This window comes from Rattus norvegicus, chromosome 20 (assembly GCF_036323735.1).
Source record: "Rattus norvegicus strain BN/NHsdMcwi chromosome 20, GRCr8, whole genome shotgun sequence".
In the NCBI taxonomy this organism is placed as follows: domain Eukaryota; kingdom Metazoa; phylum Chordata; class Mammalia; order Rodentia; family Muridae; genus Rattus; species Rattus norvegicus.
The window spans coordinates 6,023,078-6,040,202 of NC_086038.1; the positions used below are offsets into that span (position 1 = coordinate 6,023,078).

The 17,125-nt window shown below is 51.1% G+C and overlaps 1 protein-coding gene across 9 annotated transcripts in view; it reads left to right on the forward strand.

Annotated features, from left to right (window-relative positions):
* The window catches only part of Anks1a (ankyrin repeat and sterile alpha motif domain containing 1A), a 153,455-nt gene that overhangs the window by 57,657 nt on the left and 78,673 nt on the right, over positions 1 to 17,125 (forward strand). For 5 of the 9 annotated variants that reach the window (XR_010060683.1, XM_006256193.5, XM_039098686.2 and 2 more), the window contains exons 2-4: positions 7,485 to 7,565; positions 9,567 to 9,723; positions 11,457 to 11,519. Coding sequence is in view for 8 of the 9 variants with exons in the window: in XM_006256193.5 (XP_006256255.1) it covers positions 7,485 to 7,565; positions 9,567 to 9,723; positions 11,457 to 11,519 (301 nt within the window). In the remaining variant the exon portion in view is untranslated. The remainder of the gene's footprint in view (positions 1 to 7,484; positions 7,566 to 9,566; positions 9,724 to 11,456; positions 11,520 to 17,125) is intronic. The other 4 variants (XM_006256195.5, XM_006256197.5, XM_063279124.1 and 1 more) reach the window with 1 other exon arrangement.

Here is a 17,125-nt window from a genome sequence, read left to right on the forward strand (position 1 = left end):
CCCCCAGAAGCCTACCTGTCAGCCTGCGATGGGTCTGCCCGCCCTGCCAACTGGAATAAGGTGCAGGACAGAATGGAGGTCACCTGTGGCTCTGCCCCTTGCCCCTCCCCCCAGTGCTGTGTTGGGTACATGTGTGCAGAGGTGACGTGGGGTACCGCCTCTCACTGTGTCTCCCTCTGGAGGGGAAAAGGCCTTCAGTATTGCAGCTACTCATTACACGTCTGAAACAAAACACACAGCCACAGAACGCCCACACAGCCAGACTTACATTTCAGGGTTTACTAAGGCTCCTCTAGCCAAGCAGGCAGCAAGTCCCCAGTCCTCTGTTCCGTGTGGAACTGTGCCTACCTGCCCGTCCTGTTTCTGCTGCCTTTCTCCCCACAGTAGTCATTGCTGTCATGGCCCTTTGTCCCTCTCCCTCTTTCATGTGTACCTCCCCATCACTCCCCACTTTGTGAGGACCAGTCAGACAAGTTCCTTCACTGACCCGGAGCTCACTGATTGAGCCTGGGTCAGTAGGAACCGTCTCCCACCTGGGATCAGAGGTGCAGGCCACTGTGCCTGGCTTTTGCATGGGCTCTGAGAATCCGAGTCGCCCCAGCCTGTTGTTCCTCTATCCTTAAAGTTCGGCTTCCCTTAGTAGTCTTGACTGTGGAAGGGGAGGTCTTGCCACCGTTCCTGCAGACGGTGCACTGCCGGTCAGTGTCGGCTTGTGTCGCCGTGGCTGTCACAGCAGTTCATCTGCTGAGCCACTCAGAATACACCAGTCCTCTTCCTCCTTCTCATTTATCAATAACCTCTTGGTTTCCTGAGTTTACTTCTCAAACCATGGCTATACTTGTTAAATCTCTTTAGCGTCTCCCTACATCCCAGGCAGATTGATGTGTTACCCTGTCCTACAGATACTCCCCGGTGGGCCGAGTCCCTGGGCCTGGTTTCCTGGACAGCCATCTTCCTGTTTCTCACTGCTTATGTGTTCGGTGGAGCAGCACATCCTCCAGTTTTCTTCCCGACAAAGTTTGAGATCTTGGGTGTCTAAACATACCGTACGGTTTGAGCATTGAGAGTAATGCGTCTGCTGGAGAGGTCCAGGCTGGGAATGATGTCACCTCAGAAGTCGTCCTGTCTTTAGTGTTGTCTTCCCATACTGAAGGTTTCCTCAGTGCCCAGGATCCCTCTCTGTCATCTGCACTTGTGTAAGTCTGAGGCAAAGAAGCTAATTGGACACTGTGCAGAGGCTAGGAGAGCTTGTCGGGGGTACCCCATATCATGATAGAGGGAAGAAAACCCCCCAGATCTGCAGCTCCTGACCTTTCCTCTGGAGTCACTGTGTCTCCAAAACATAATCTGGCAGCTTCCTGTTTGGGTGTAGAAGGCCAAGTGGGCCATGGGGCAGGATCTTACCCTTTGAGAGGAAGATAGCGCAGTGGGTAAAACCCTTGCTGTGCACGCACAGGAACCTGAGTTCTGGTCCCCAGCATCACATCAAATCTGGGAGTAGTGGTGCACACCTGCAGCTGGGGGTGCAGAGATGGATGGGGTCCTAGGGACTCACTGGCCAACCAGCCTAACCCCGGGGTTCCTAGTCCAGTGAGAGACCCTGTCCCAATCCATACAGTGGGGAGCGAGAAAGGATGACAGCTGATGTGGGCCTCTGGTCTCCCTGCGGGTATCCAAGTCCCTGAACCTGCGTGTGCATGCATTTGTATTCACTCTAAATGAAGACTTCCATTCGGGACCTTTCTGTGCCTTCTGTGCAGGGCCACACGTATTAACCGATGTGTGAGCAGCCCCTTGACCAAGACCTGTTGGCCAGAGCTCACTCACCAAATGTGTGTTCTTGTGTCATATGGTCTACTCATTTGTCCTGCAAACCTTGCTCAGAGCCTGCAGATGTGGCCGTGCTGTGGGACACAGGGACGAAGAAGCTTCGAGGCGAGGTTCAGGGCCAAAGAAGATCCACACCTTCCTGTACTCCCTTGCCGTCTTCAAGGTTTTCTGAGGTCCTGTCTAAATGTAGGCGCTTCCAAGGCAATAGGGCAGGGCTGCTTCTATAGCACGTGAAACAGCGTCTGATACACAGTGGGATGTGGATCTGCTCTAGCTTCTGGAAATGTCCAATGAAGAAAGTCCTGATCACGTGAGCAAGTGGCTCAGGTGCTGTGCCTGACACGGGGGAGGGGCAGCCGCTGAGGATGGAGCCTGGGCCCTGAACCTGGACCTAAAGCTATCCCAGGAGGCTAAGAGTGCTGAATTGCTCCATGGCTGCAGAGAGTCTGCTTACGTCTACCCTGCGGCTCTGCAGAACCCACAGAAGCTTTGTATAGGGATGCTCTGGGCCGCTTTTAGAGCCCGGCTCCCACCTCCGCTGTACTCCGCTGTGTCTGCGGGTGAGCAGCCTTTGGTACTCACTGCTTGAGGACAGCACAGGGAGGAAGACCGGGATTTGTAAACAGCTCTTTTCTTGAGCTGCCAAGAAGGAAGGCCGTTGGGTGGAGAGGATGTCGCTGCCATCCTGTCCAGAGCTAAAATCCAAACAAGGAGATCACAGGCCTCCTTCCCGTATAGGAAGGAGTTCGTTTGCTCAGTCTGTTCCCTGGACCCTGAAATCTCTAGGTGAACCCTATTCCTAGATCTCTAGGTCAGAGAAAGATGGATAGAGAGGCCGTGTGTGTGTGTGTGTGTGTGTGTGTGTGTGTGTGTGTGTACACGCACGCGCGCGCCATGTCCTGGTCATCTCCTGTGGTTTTGAGGGAGTGCATGCTGGTGTAATGGCCTCTGCGGGAGCCGCTGGGGACTCTTCTAAGATGAAGGACAGCTGGGCCCTGGGCTGGTGTCCTGGGTTCTGTAAGAGAGCAAGCCAGGGGAAGCAACACCCCTCCACGGCCTCTGCAGCAGCTCCTGCTTCCTGACCTGCGTGAGTTCCAGTCCTGACTTCCTTTGCTGATGAACAGCAATGTGGAAGTGTGAGCTGAGTAAACCCTTCCCTCCCCAACTTGCTTCTTGGTCATGGTGTTTGTGCAGGACTAGGAACCCTGACTAAGACACCCCCATTGCTCTCCCTATGGGTGAGTTTACATTCCCTACAGCCGTGTCTAGGGTGTCCTTTACGTCCTTACCAGCTCCTGCCTTTCCTCTTGTTTGCACTGACTGTTCTGACAGACACGCAGTCATAGCAAGTAGCTTTGAGTTTGTATTTCCTTAAGAATTAGTGACATGGGGACATTTTTCATTTATCCGTTGATCATTTGTATGTCTTGTATAAAATAGCCTGGAATCCCAGCTTTGAGGGAGTGGGGAGGTAGAAGGGGAATGACCAGGAGTTCAGGGCCATTCTGGGCTGCATGAAGCTCCATCTGTAAAGACGAGTTTTCATGTACTTTGCCCATCTTTAAATGGGTTTGTTTCCTTGCAGTCAGCCACGTCCAGGTGTTTTAGATGTTGGCATTGCCTCTGGCACAGCTGGCAGGGGCTTTCTCCCTCCCTCACTTAGGGTCCTCTGCAGGTTGTTTTTGTGGCTGCTCAGACATCTCTTAGATAAAGCGTCCCTAGGAAAGGGGCCTGGCCCACCCTGAGGGCTGTCAGGAACCTCTGCCTCAGTGTGTCCGTCCTTCCTGTAGAAGCCCTGACTGTGAGGGCATGGCATGGCTGCCCTTGTTCTGAGTACCATGGTCACTGTGTCAGCCTGGAGGCGTCTGTCCACCATTCTGCAATGTCTCCAAGGTCACCACTAAGAACAGTTCTTGGTGAGCACTCATCTGCACTCACTCACTTTCAGAGCATTTGTGTCCTGTGCGTTTGTGAAATGGGGTGAGGCCCACCTCTCTCAGGCCCACCTCTCTGAGCTCTCAGCTCACGGAGCTCACAGCAGGGCACATGGGCCCAGCTTTCCTCCATTCTTCATTACCCGGTGTGTTGTGTTTTGTTTTGTGGGTGGATATGCCGCATCCCCACTGCTTGCCCACCGATATGCTTGGCTTGTAGAATCTACTGTGCAGGTGAAGCAGTCCTACGTAAGGGCACGCGCACAGATGTTTCTGTTGGACGGTTGCCTGGAAGTGGAGTTGCTAGCTCACAGTGAATGCTGTTTTTGGTTTTGATAAATGCTGCCAAATCATCTTCCCAAAGGAGCTACTAACTTAGACGTATACCAGTTCTTATCCAGGGTTTACTGCTGTGAGCAGACGCCATGACCAAGGCAACTCTCATAAGGACTACATCTAGTTGGGGCTGGCTTACAGGGTCAGAGGTTCAGTCCATTATCATCAAGGTGGGAGCGTGGCAGCATCCAGGCAGGCATGGTGCAGGAGGAGCTGAGTTCCACATCTTCATCTGAAGGCTGCTGGTGAAGACTGACTTCCAGGCAGCTAGGATGAGGGTCTTAAATCCCAGTGACACACCTCCTCCAACAGGGGCAAACCTTCTAACAGTGCCACTCCCTGGGCCAAGCCTATTCAAACCATCACAACAATAGTGTGCTTGCCTTCACAGACACTTGATGACCCCATTCTTCTGTGTTAATCCAATAGGCAGAAAATCAGACATAACCGGTATACCTACCCTGTCTTTCTTGGTGTCTTCCTTTTGGCTCTATCGACTTTCTACCTTTCAGGACTAGCAGGTAAAGAGAATGAGGAGACCCCCTCAGATCAGTAGAATGTTTGGCCGTGCAATCATGAGGACCTGTGTTCAGTCCCCAGCACTGGAAAGCAGGGTGTGGTGACACACCTTATGATCCCAATTCCCAGTGGGGAGGACTGACAGGCAGCTTACAGGGGTTTGCTGGCCAGCATTTAAGGTTGGCCTCTGAGGCACCCTCCATGAATTTCTCAGAAAGCCAAATGTGACCCCAGTACTTGGGAGGTTGGGGCAGGACTATGAGCTTGAAGCCACTCTGGATGCATAATGGGAACCTGCCACCCCCAAAACGAAAGCAAAGGGGAAAAAAATGTCAGTTTTGACAGTTAGCTGACGAGGTCATTCCTTACTCTGTAGGGATGAGTTGGTTTGTAAGGTTCTGTTCTGTCGCTCCATTAGACTTCAGGATGTTTGAGGGGGCAAAGATGGCCAAGCAAAGACAGTGTTTATTCCAAGCCCAAGGAGAGAAGCATCCCCACAAGTTGTTCCCTGACCTCCACAGATGAGCTGTGGCGCACGGGCCCCAGCTTCTAACTCAATTAATGACGTTTTATTTTAAAGCTTCAGGCAGAGAACGAGATGAAGTCAGTCAGCTGCCAGTCCACCGTCCCCATCAGTTCTTACAGGGTCTTTCGGAACAAAACCTGCTGTGTTTAAGATTTTGGTTGTTGTTGACTCTGGTCGTGGTCTCTGCTCTGCCGTATTCAGAGAGGGTGGTGGGGTGATGGACAGCTCCGCCTGGCCTGTTCTGTGACGAGTTTCTTTCCAAAACGCTCCTGTAGCCAGCCATGCTGCGTCAAGCCAGAGCCCGGCTCGAAGGCTCTACACTTAGACGGCTTCTCCGCGGGGTCCCGAGTCCCAAATAAAGACGGAGTGCAGTAGTGCTCAGTGACCAAGGACGTCCCAGACACACGTGGCATCTCACAACCGCCCCTAGCCCGTTCCACGGAACCCGATTACTCTCTGAGTAGGCACCACACACACGGTCCCTCGTAGATCCATGCAGGCCAAACACCCAGACACATAAAAACAACTCCAAACCAGTCAGGACGACGGTTTGCCGATAATAACGGATAGACAGCACTGACGTCATCCCCTCGCAGAGGCACTAAAAGGCAGAACCTTTGGACCAGCCTCACAGACAAGTATTGTGCTGTGAGTAGACATGGCCACCCAGTGTGCACCAGCCAGGTCCTCACAGGTGGCAGCAGATAAGGTCACCCAGGAATGAGAGCAGCTTAATATAGAAGCTGCAGCCACCACGTGCTAAGTCACTGGGCATGAAGCTGGTTAAAGCTGGTTATTTTTACAGCTGCAGAAAATGCATTTAACTGGACAACCATTCCTGATAGCGCTTTAAAAAGAAAAGAGCGGGGTATAGCTCAGCGACAGCTTGACCAAGACCCCAGGATCCACCCCTAAAACCACCAAAAATTAAATGTTTGAGACGGGAGTGGGGGTCGCACCCCCAACCATCAGTGCTGGCAGGATCAGAGACGACCAAGGTGGCCTCTAATGCCTGAGGCTCAGTGTTAAAGTTAGGGCCTTGCAAGTTGAAAAAGGTAACGCTGTCTCCCTATTACGTCGTTTCTCCCGGAGGTCAGACCCGCAAGCTATAGATTTTATCAGCATATGGAAACTCCCACCGATAGGATGGACTGGTTTACCAGTGTCCACCAGAGACTGACTCGGGAATCTCTCATGGAAAATGCTGTGTGCCGGATGCTTTTCACACACGCCCCCAGGTGTTGGCAACCACCTCTTGATTGCCCATAATTAATATGGCTTGACTGCTGTGCCAACAGGCCTTTGTTTCTGTTGTTTTGTTTTCTTTTGCTTTCAAGACAGAGTCTCCATGAAGCCCTGGCTATCCTGGAACTCACTATATAGACCAAGCTGGCTTCAAACTCAGAGATCCACCTGCCTCTGCCTCTGCCTTTCAGAGTATTGGGATCAAAATCATGTGCCACTTACCCTTATGCAATCAGATTTTAGACCGTATCATTTGGGTTACAATGATGGGAAAAGGGGTTCTGTGTGTTCGGTAGACGTGTATTTTTATGCCTATTTCAACCCACAATATTTGAGCCTGTTACAGCCCAATCCACTCTTCCCTTAAGCCAACTGTGTTTTTGAAGGAAGGGGGACACAGTCTGATTTGTTTCTCAACTCAATGTATCCTGGTGCGCTTTTGACCCTGTCAGGTGCAGTCTGAGATTATACTCAGGTACCTGCTGGCTTCACTCACCAGAACAGGGTGGTTCTCAGCACCCATGCCTGGCTGGGTGTTTTGGTTTTGTGCTGTTTGGATGACATCTTGGTTATTTGGGAGTACTCAGAGGCCAAAGTTCCAAACTGAGTAAATAGTGCAGCCCAGGTGGGCCAGCAGAGGTGGACCTGGCCCCTGGGTGACAGTGTGGCTTGCACAGTACCCGACTCCAGGTGCTGTGCACCTGCTGTCCACCCGAGTAGTCTGCGGAGACCTCTGGTTTGCTTATCTACTGCACTGTTAGCCAGATATCTCTGACCTTGCTGTGACTTCAGCCTTTAAAGTCTCTCTCTCTCTGGACTGGAGAGATAGCTCAGTCATTAAGAGCACTGACTGCTCTTCCAGAGGTCTGAGTTCAATTCCCAGCAACCACATGGTGTCTCACAGCCATCTGTAATGGGGTCTGGTGCCCTCTTCTGATGAGTCTGAAGACAGCGACAGTGTACTCAACATACATAAGAAATAAAATCTTAAGAAAAAGAAAAAAAACTATATATATATGTATATATATATATATATATATATATATATATATATATATATATATATATATATACCTCTTTCTTTTTCCTTCTAGCATGTGGAGAGGGCCGAATGTGAACTGCGTAGATAGCACCGGCTACACGCCACTACACCACGCTGCTTTGAATGGCCACAGGTAAGTACCAGGGCCTCCTCCCCTGCTCACTCCGAGGAGCCCGGCTCAGGTGTGTCTATCTCCTATGAGGCTGGCTCGGCAGGGCCCCGAGCACAGAGAGAAGCAGACTGCACAGTGCGTGCAGAAACCAAGTTTCCCTTCAGCACACGGTGCTCCTTTTCTACCAGCCCCAGGGAAGTCTTTAGACAAAAGTGTATTTCACCTTCTCTCTTTGTGGTCCTTCCCATCGAGGGCTCCAGGATCACACAGTGATGGCACCGTGAGGAGCACACTGGGGCCCCACGGTGCCCATCCCCTGATGAACACAGTAGATGGAAGGGTCCTAAGAGCTAGCGTTCTGTCAGGATAGTTGTCCTGCCTGCTGTCATTCTTTCCTCATAAGGTCAGCCTTGCAAACATACCGAGCCATGTAACAGAGACAAAGTGTGTGTCTGGCCCACTGCATCCCCTCAAGGCAGCCGAGGTGGTCAGGATTTGAGTGGGAAATCGGTGTGGAGAGGCTCCTGGGGAGGCTGAGCTCTGGGGAGCCGAGAGTTATCAGTGGATGACACTGAAGGCTCAGCGCAGCACAGGCCGAAGTCACAGGGCGCGAGGTGAATTTGCCCAGATGTGGAAGAACAGAAACAGGGGGACAGAAAAGCTGGTGTGGAGAATGGAAAGCAAAGCCCGAGGGGAGAAGAGCTGTATGAGTGTAGTCCGGTGAGCCGGAGCCGTGAGCCTCACTGACATCGCCCTGCCCTTTTCTTTGGTGCACGTTCCGCCATTAACCCATGACACCCTCAGCCCCCGGTTTACATTGTAATAGCAAGGAACGGGCTCAGCCCACGTTGCAGGATTCTGTTACTGACCCAGTGTGACCAAGCTGACGGACGCCATCGTGCAGGGGGTGCACCATGAGTGTTCGCTCCAGCGTTGATCTTTTCTCAACTTGAAACGTGAACACCTTGTCTTTTCTAAAACACCTCTAAAGGTAAATCCAGGGCCAGGGTGATGGTTCAGAGGGTAAAGCACTTGCTGTGTTCCAGGTGGCCTGAGTTTGACCCCTCGGGCCCACATATAGATGTAGAGAAATGACTTCCAAAGATTATCTTCTGACTTCTGCATGCGTACATATGCGTGCACACAAAGCAAAAAAAAAGAAATATACCGAGACCCCTCTCAAGTAGTCGGGAAAGCCCAAATTAATGTGACCCCTCAACTCCAAGGTGTCAGTTTATTAGCGAGGCTCCTCTCCAGGGCCTGCCTGTCTGTATTCACAGGCAGGTTTTCTTTTCTTTTTTAAAGATTTATTTATTTATATATAAGTATATTGTAGCTGTCTTCAGACACACCAGAAGAGGGCATCAGATCCCATTACAGATGGTTGTGAGCCACCATGTGGTTGCTGGGAATTGAACTCAGGACCTCTGGAAGAGCAGTCAGTGCTCTTAACCACTGAGCCATCTCTCCAGCCCCCACAGGCAGGTTTTCATTGGCTCTGTGTGCTTGGGGATGTTCACACGTGCATGTCTGCCTCATTAGCAGTGTCGCCAGGAAGAAAGCCAGAGAGGCTTCTTTTCAGAGCTTTGAGATGCCCCTCTGTGTGTCTGACTTAGGTCTGTGACATTGGTTTTGCTGTTCTCTCTCGGCTCCCACACCCCAAGGCACTGGGATAGGTAGTGAAGGACATCATTCTTCGAGTGTAACCATTGTCATGCAGATTCCACCCCAATGCTATTTATCTATCACAAAGTAGGGAGTTAATGCACCGTTTAGACAAGGAGTCCAGATGTTTTCTAAGTAGCAGGACATGGATGGATTACCTCGAAAGGCCCCAGAAGGTGAGTCATTGGTCACCGTGAGTCAGCCACCTAGCAGCCACATACTGGTAGCTGTGGGCTTTAGGAGTAAACCTGGCATTGGCCTCAGAAGAGGCTAGCCTTCCAAAGATAGGGTCAGAGAGTAATTTGCGGTACACCCGTGGGAAGACTTATAAGCTCATGGGTGTTTTTTGCTTTCTAGGGATGTGGTCGAGGTTCTTCTGAGGAACGATGCGCTGACCAACGTTGCTGACTCGAAAGGCTGCTACCCACTGCACTTGGCAGCGTGGAAAGGAGATGCCCAGATAGTGCGGCTGCTCATCCACCAGGGGCCCTCGCACACCAGAGTCAACGAACAGGTCAGGAGAGAGCGTCTTCCCTCTGCTCTGGCCTCATGCACTTAGGGTGTCCTCGACATAGTTCCTCTGTTCCCTAGACATGACCCTCCCTCCTCAGGAGGGGTGGGGGACCATGTTCTGGAGGCTACATCTTGTTTGTTTTTTTTTTTTGTTTTTTTTTTTTTTTATTGTCAAGACCCAGTTTCTCTGTGCAGCCCTGGCTTTCCTAGAATTCACTCTGTAGATCAGGCTGACCTCGAACCCAAGACACTTACCTCTGCCTCCCCAAGTGCTGGGGTTAAAGGTGTGTACCACCTCGCCCAGCCTGGAGGATACATTTTTATATACAGTTAACTCATGCAGATTTGTACTAGAATTTCACACATGCACGTGCACACACACACACACACACACACACAGATTCACAGTGTTGAATATATAAAAGTTGATGCAAATCTTTCGAAATCATGTCGAATTAGTTTCAAACCGTAGAGATTGCATTAATTATAATTTCTGCTTACACCACCAACACGTAGCCAGCACAGCAGTTCCAGCGTTAGTCAGTGCTGTGTGAACCATCCTGCTACTTCACAGACATCACAATGCGCAGAAATGGGAGTATTTGTGCTGATGCTAGAAAAAGCCATGTGGACGCAGGTCAGAGTGATCCAGTGGCACACAGATCATTTCCGGTGTCCTCCGACGCCACTCTGATGGCAAGCATACACTGAAAAGAAAAGAGAGAAGAGAATCAACTTTGGGGATAGCTTCTCTGTTCTCAGTGACAAAGGCTCCCGTGGCCCCCATGTCTGGACTTTGGCCCCTGCTGCTTTGACTGCACTGTGCTGCACTTGAGTGAACCCAGAGCTGTCTTCCTCACGATACAGCCCCAGAAGGCTGTTCCTCTCTGTGGAGTAGATGGGGTTCATCCTCAGACCCTAGGACATCACCTGGCAAGTCCCCTTCCAGCCAGGCCCACATAGGTTTCCACTGAGATACCAGCGGGAAACCACGTGGGTTCCCGAGGCCTCTGTCTGGAGACTGGGTATAAGCAGTGATCGTCAGTCCTGTGTTCCTTCATGGCGGGGAGGGGGGAAGAAGCTTCCAGGTAGGTAAGCAGCAGGTCCTCAGGCCATTGGTGAAGGGTGCCTGTGTGACGGAGTGATGACGGCCTTACACTTGCTTTCTTAGAGCCTAAGTGTGATTCTCCTGACTGAAGGGACAGTCTTCTCTCTGAAGGAAGCGCACAGAGAAGCTTGCTTGTAACTAATGCCCTTCAGTGTTGGAACCGGCCACCCATGGAGATCCTCCCCTCAGCCACTCTCAGCCATCATGCCTAACACTGTCTCCACCCACTCTTGCCTCGAAACATGGCTGCTTGGGGTTTTGAGCCACTTGGGTGTGCTAGCTTATCTCATTCACAGCTGCCTCCAGCCTGGAGTACCCCAGGATAGGAGGGTGGCAGCCCAGTGCGTAAATTTTGCAGGCAGCAATTGGGCAGGATGTCCAAAGTATCCGGAAGCACACATGGGATCCAGGCAGCTGCAGCACCACCTTGACTTTGAAGCCACCAGCGTGGCTCCAGCGGGCATGTGGATCCGATGAGTTTCCCTGGAGCTGCTCTCGTGAGCTCACTCCATCAGCCGCGGGAGCTCAGATCTGGGTTGTCCTAGCATCGGGCCTCAGGGCTAATATTGCTTTGAGATATTTCATCCGCTTCATCACCACTTTGTCTTTTCCTCTCCTTTTTGTAGAATGCTCTTGAGATCAAAGAACTCAAAAAGTACGGCCCCTTTGACCCTTATATCAATGCCAAGGTGTGTACATCCGGCCAGGACCCCCACGTCGTCCTGTGTTCTCCATGCTGCCCCTCCGCTGCGGCCCTCTGACCCTCCTCCTGGGCTCCTCCTCATCACCCTCGAGCCGCCTGCTTCAGCCCATCTGCTTTTGGCTTGTCTAGGGAAATCACAACACGGTGGGCCGAGGCCTTAGTTTTAAAAGCATACGCTCCCGGGAAGGTTGGGAGCGTCCGAGCAGCAAGAGTAGAAAGTAGGACCACACTGTAAGCCTACTGTGTGTGTGTGACTCGTACAGTCCTGGGGAGTCCACAGAGAGGGCCATCAAACAAGTCAGCTGGCTTCTCAGCAAGCACAGAAAACAGTTGAGCCGTGCTGCTTAGGATCAAAGCCTCTTCCTTTTCCTCTGCTCTCCAGGCTCCTTTGGGAGTAGAACCTTGGGTTTTAGCTCTGGTGGTGATGTGGGGGCCAAGACATAGGTGACCACATGCTGTTCTTTCAGAAACCGCTGGCGCTTTCTTCCTGGGAGTGCTCCTCGCAGGGGCCTCCTGGCCCTCCAGTCTCCAGTATCTCTTCTCTCTCCCTTCCCACTGTTGCTCATGAGCGGCTCTGAAGCAGGAGCTCAGAACATTGGCCTGGTGACTGCAGTGGCTTTTGCTGGACCTACCTGGCCAGCCACTGCCTACCTCACCAGGCAGCATCTCCGTAAAGAGGCGGGACTTAGTAGTTGGTGGGTGTGGCTTCTTCTTGTTTCACAGGCTAAACGAGTATCCCTGAGTTTTACTCAGATGAAGTTTGGGCTGATGTGCATGTACCTGCTTTTTTCCCTCTTTGCCTCTGTCTTTCCCTTTCCCTTTGTCTGTCTGTCTCTGCTCCCCCATGCCCATGTGTATGAGTGGGGTGTGTGTGTGTGTGTGTGTGTGTGTGTGTGTGTGTGTGTGTATGTGTAGAAGGCCAGAGGTCAGTGGTCAATGTCGAATGTCTTCCTCAATCACTCTCTACCTTAAGTTTTGAGACAGGGTCTCTCCCTGAGGCTGGAACTTGCTGATTGGCTAGACTGGTTGGCAGTGACTCCCCAGGATTCCCCCGCCTCGTGCTGGAGTGCTCACCACCTTTTCATCCCCTGTGTTTGCAGGGCAGGCTCTCTCCCAGCTGAGTGGTCTTCCCAGCTCTGCAGGTGCTCTCTGGTCTGGACACAAATGGTCCTCATTCCTGCTCTGTGCTTATCCAGAATGCAGCAGCCCCAGGCCAAGGAAGCACCCAGGGTTTACAGTGTTTGCATGTGACAGGGACGTCATCGCTTTCTAAGTCTCCTGTGCTGGTTTCAGAGGCCGTGGAGTAGGCAGTCACTGTTAGGCTCTTGCTGGTAGAGCAGCGGGAGACAGCTCAGCTCCAGATCAAAGACTTCCAGCCAGGCTGCTGCCCGAGTTAGCGATGTTTGCTCCAAGCCTTGGTTTCCCTTTTTATAAACTGGGATGTTACCAGCGCCTTTGCTGGGTTGTTTTGGAGTTACATTCATGAGGGGAAAGTATCTGGCAGGTAAGATTGTGTGCGATGGCCTAAAATACCTGTGCTATTCTGGAAAGGCACCGTGTAACCTGTCTCCAGGGCTGGTGGGTGTGGAGCAAAGCTGCTCTCAGTGTACTCAAGTGGGGCCTGAGGAGGCTGTCTCCATTTTGGTTAAATTGGTTTTTAATGCTCAGACTAAAGGCTGGGCCTTTGGTCCTTGAAAGTGCTTTCCCTGTCTTTGGTTTCAAGGACAGAAGAGTAAAAGTCTGGGTCAGTGTACACTCCTGCCTGGTGCTGTCCTGTGCTTGCTTCCCTTGAGTGGCATGTGTATGTGCTGAGGAGTCACCTTCTGGAGTCCCCTTGCTCTCACCCGACAGTTTTGTCCTGACCGAATGGGGTTAGACTAGCCTGGCTCACAGCTAGGCTTTGCCTTACTAACATGTGTGTGAATGCTAAATCCCGTCTGGCTTGGGTACAAGCCTAGAAGTCTCAGCACCACTTGGGGAACACTTGGATCCCTCAAGTTCTCCTGTTCCCTCTCAACACTTTTCCTTTCCAGTCGGCCGCATAAGCCTGGAAAAATGACAGCCAGCGGCGGGTACTGTGGAACTGTGGGAGCCATGTGCCCCTGCTCTAGAACAGCTTCCGCCCTGTCTGACTGTCACACAGCAAGCAGTAGCCAGTTTTTCTGACCAGTCATGTCCCAGAGCTGGAAGACCCTTGAATTTGAGCTGACTGCATCAGCAGCACCAGCAGCAATTGACAAACTTTCCGTTGGAGGGAGTCTCAGCTTGCACAACTGAGGCTGCGGACTGCAGTGCAGACTACGTGTGCACAGCTGGGAGCGTTCTGCCCTTGCCTTTCTCTCGCCGCCCTGTGCAGCTGTGGCCATTGGCTGGCGATGCATTTGCGATTAAGCTGTTGGTGTCTTGACTCCAAAAACTTAGCTTTAGTATTAATCAGCTTTTCAGTGGAAATTAGAGAGCAAAGACACCCCCTTATGAAGCCAAACACTGTGGGGCATGCCTGGAATCCTGGCCCACAGGCTGAGGCTAGCCTGGGCTCCCTGGTGAGTGCAGGCCAGCCAGGGAGTACCACAGGACCTTGTCTGAAAACAGCGAGGAGACCTGAGTGATACAGTCACTACATTAGGAAAATGGAAGATTGATGGCAAGTATTTCACAACACAGGGCCGTTGCAGGGCTGTTTGCGCGTTTGCCGCTTGTCCTCAAAGTGGGTAGTCATTCATTTCTTTCTTTAAAGAAAAAAAAAAGTGTGTGTGTGTGTGTGTGTGTGTGTGTGTGGTGTTGTGTGTTGTGTGTTGTGTGTTGTGTGTTGTGTGAGTACACTGTGGCTGTCTTCAGCCACACCAGAAGAGGGCATCGGATCCCATTACAGATGGTTATGAGCCACCATTTGGTTGCTGGGAATTGAACTCAGGACCTCTGGAAGAGCAGTCAGTGCTCTTAACCATTGAGCCATCTCTCCAGCCCGTGATGTGCTTTTTTTTTTTCTTTTTTTCTTTTTTTTTCCGGAGCTGGGGATCGAACCCAGGGCCTTGCGCCTGCTAGGCAAGCGCTCTACCGCTGAGCTAAATCCCCAACCCCCTGTGATGTGCTTTTAAAGCCACGTTGTAGATAGCGCTGAGGTGGTTGACTTTGTGATTCTTCACCTAGATGTACATTTATGAGTTAGCCATCTACATTGCATACTGTGCTTTGTTAAAGACATTTAGAATATTGACTGATACTTTTAACAGATTTCTAACCTAAAAACTACAGTGTAAGTGTCAGCCTTTGTCTCAGTTCAGCAGTGAGTTTAATCTCTGGCCTCTCCTCCAAAGTTAAGAGTCCTCTGTTAGCTCTGAAGTCTATTTTAGGACTTGTCACCTCCATTTAGCTAACCCACTTCCACATGGGACCCTTTGCTATGCCATGGGATTCCATACTTAGTTGTGTCCTTGTGTTGTTGTCCCCATAAATATGCTGAAAGCTCTTTTATATATCTAACTTGTCCTTGGTGTCTTTTTTTTTTTTTAAAGATTTTTATTTTATTGTGTGAGTACACTGTAGCTGCCTTCAGACACACCAGAAGAGGGCATCAGATCCCATTACAGATGGTTGTGAGCCACCATGTGGTTGCTGGGATTTGAACTCAGGACCTCAGGAAGAGCAGTGCTCTTAACCACTGAGCCATCTCTCCAGCCCAGTCATTCATTTCTTTACCTTTCTCCTTCCCCTTCCTCCTCCTTCCCTCCCTCCTTCCTGCTACTCCCTCCTTTCCCCCCCCCACTTGTCATTCTTATCACACACCAATCGCAACACTGTTGCTCTGGCGGTTAGATGCAGGCTACATGCTTGGGGTGGAAATGCCATAGAAGTAACACCTTCTGGGTGTGTGGCTGTCTCCTTGAGGACAGTGGTTTCCTTCTTTAGAGGGATAGGGGCTGAAGATGCTTCTCAGGAGAGTCTTGAATCTGCTAGGCAAACACATGCTGCTGAATAAAATACCCAGCCCTTGTTTTGAGACAAGTTCCGGCTGTGAAGTTCAGGCTGACCTTGAACTCACAGACTCACGATCCTCCATCTCCTACCTCAGACTCTTGACTGCTGGGATTACAGGTTTGTCCTTCCACGTGCTCTTACACTCTAACAGCTTTCCTGGCCAAAGCTGAAGTTGGGCAAGTCACCAATTTCTTTTCAGCCCCTCATAGTTCCTAAATGTGTCTGTCTGAGATGTACTGGTCTGAGCCAACTTCCTGCCTGGAGGAGTCCTCACCCTTTTACCTGAGCAGACTGTCCTTCCTTCTCACCTCCGTGCTTTTCCTAATGACACATGGAGCATCTGCTCCCAGGCTCCCGGCTCCTTTCTGCTGTTGGACGGGCGTGCTTTTCCACATCGCACTGCTCGAGGGAGCTCATCTCCTTTGCCGTTCCGGGGTCAGCCTTCACTTTCCTGTTGTCTTAACTTTGGACACATGGTTCTGCCATTCTTCCCGCTTATGTTTCTAGAACCTGCACCGAGGTGCAGAGAGCTACGGCTCTGGCTCCTTAGCACAGGCCTCTATCCACAGGGATGCCTGGGCCTGGCTGTAACGGGATGCTCTCAACAGGTTCGGGAGAAGGTGACTGTGGACATGTTTCTGTATGACTTTTTTTTCTGCTCGCTGCTGAATTTGTATATCTGTAAATCACATATATAAAGTCCAGTGGAGACTGCAGAAAGGAATAGTCTGTTTTTCTTAGACATAGAGTATAGCGGGAAAACTTACTCTCAGCGAGTAGGAATGGAGGGTTTGGGAAAGGCTTTCGTATCAGGTTCAAGGCTGGCTTGGACCAAATGGCCTTCGCCCAGTGCAGAATCTCGGTAAGCTGGTTACTACAGCGTTGTTCAGAAGGGAAGAAAGAGAGGGATGGCCATAGCTCACCAGCTAGAGGGCAATCTGTGCCTCTCTATTGGTTCACTGCCCCTCTTGAGGACCCGTGAGCCAGAGGACTCCTTAACCAGACAGCTGTCAACTCCAAGAGGAAACAGGAGAGCGTGTGGTGGCCAGTGATCACCACAGACAACCCAAGAAAGCTAACCGCCAGCTCGTGTCCGACAAAATCAATACACCCTCAGATGCTTGCATACTGTGCCAGGGAGGTGTGGTCAGACAGTGTTGAACACCAGGCAGGCCATGTGCCAGGGCTGACCAAGATTGCGCCTAGCAGGACAGCTTTGGGACAGCTGTCTTCGTCCTAGTTAGAGCCAATGGCCAATGAAAACAAGCAAGCAAACCTAAACACACTCCCCGTGTCTTTCTGCTTCGTTGTTTTGCTGGGCTACACTAGGGACTAAACCCAGGGCCTATTGCGTGCTAAGCACCTCTTCCACCACTCACTGAGCCAGACTTCCAGCATGTTCTTTATGTGTCTGTCTGCCCTCCTCTCTCCCTCCATCCCTCGCTGGGCAGTTTAGTCTTTATAGCTTTATGATTTTTCAGTGCCTGAGCCCTACTTTCTTCTATACAACCTAGGAGAGGGAGAAGGCACCATGGCTGTAATGATTTGTTTCATAGTTGACAAGTTTTAGCGAATGACCTTTCTTGGCCCTATTTGTCATGCACAAGTTGAGAT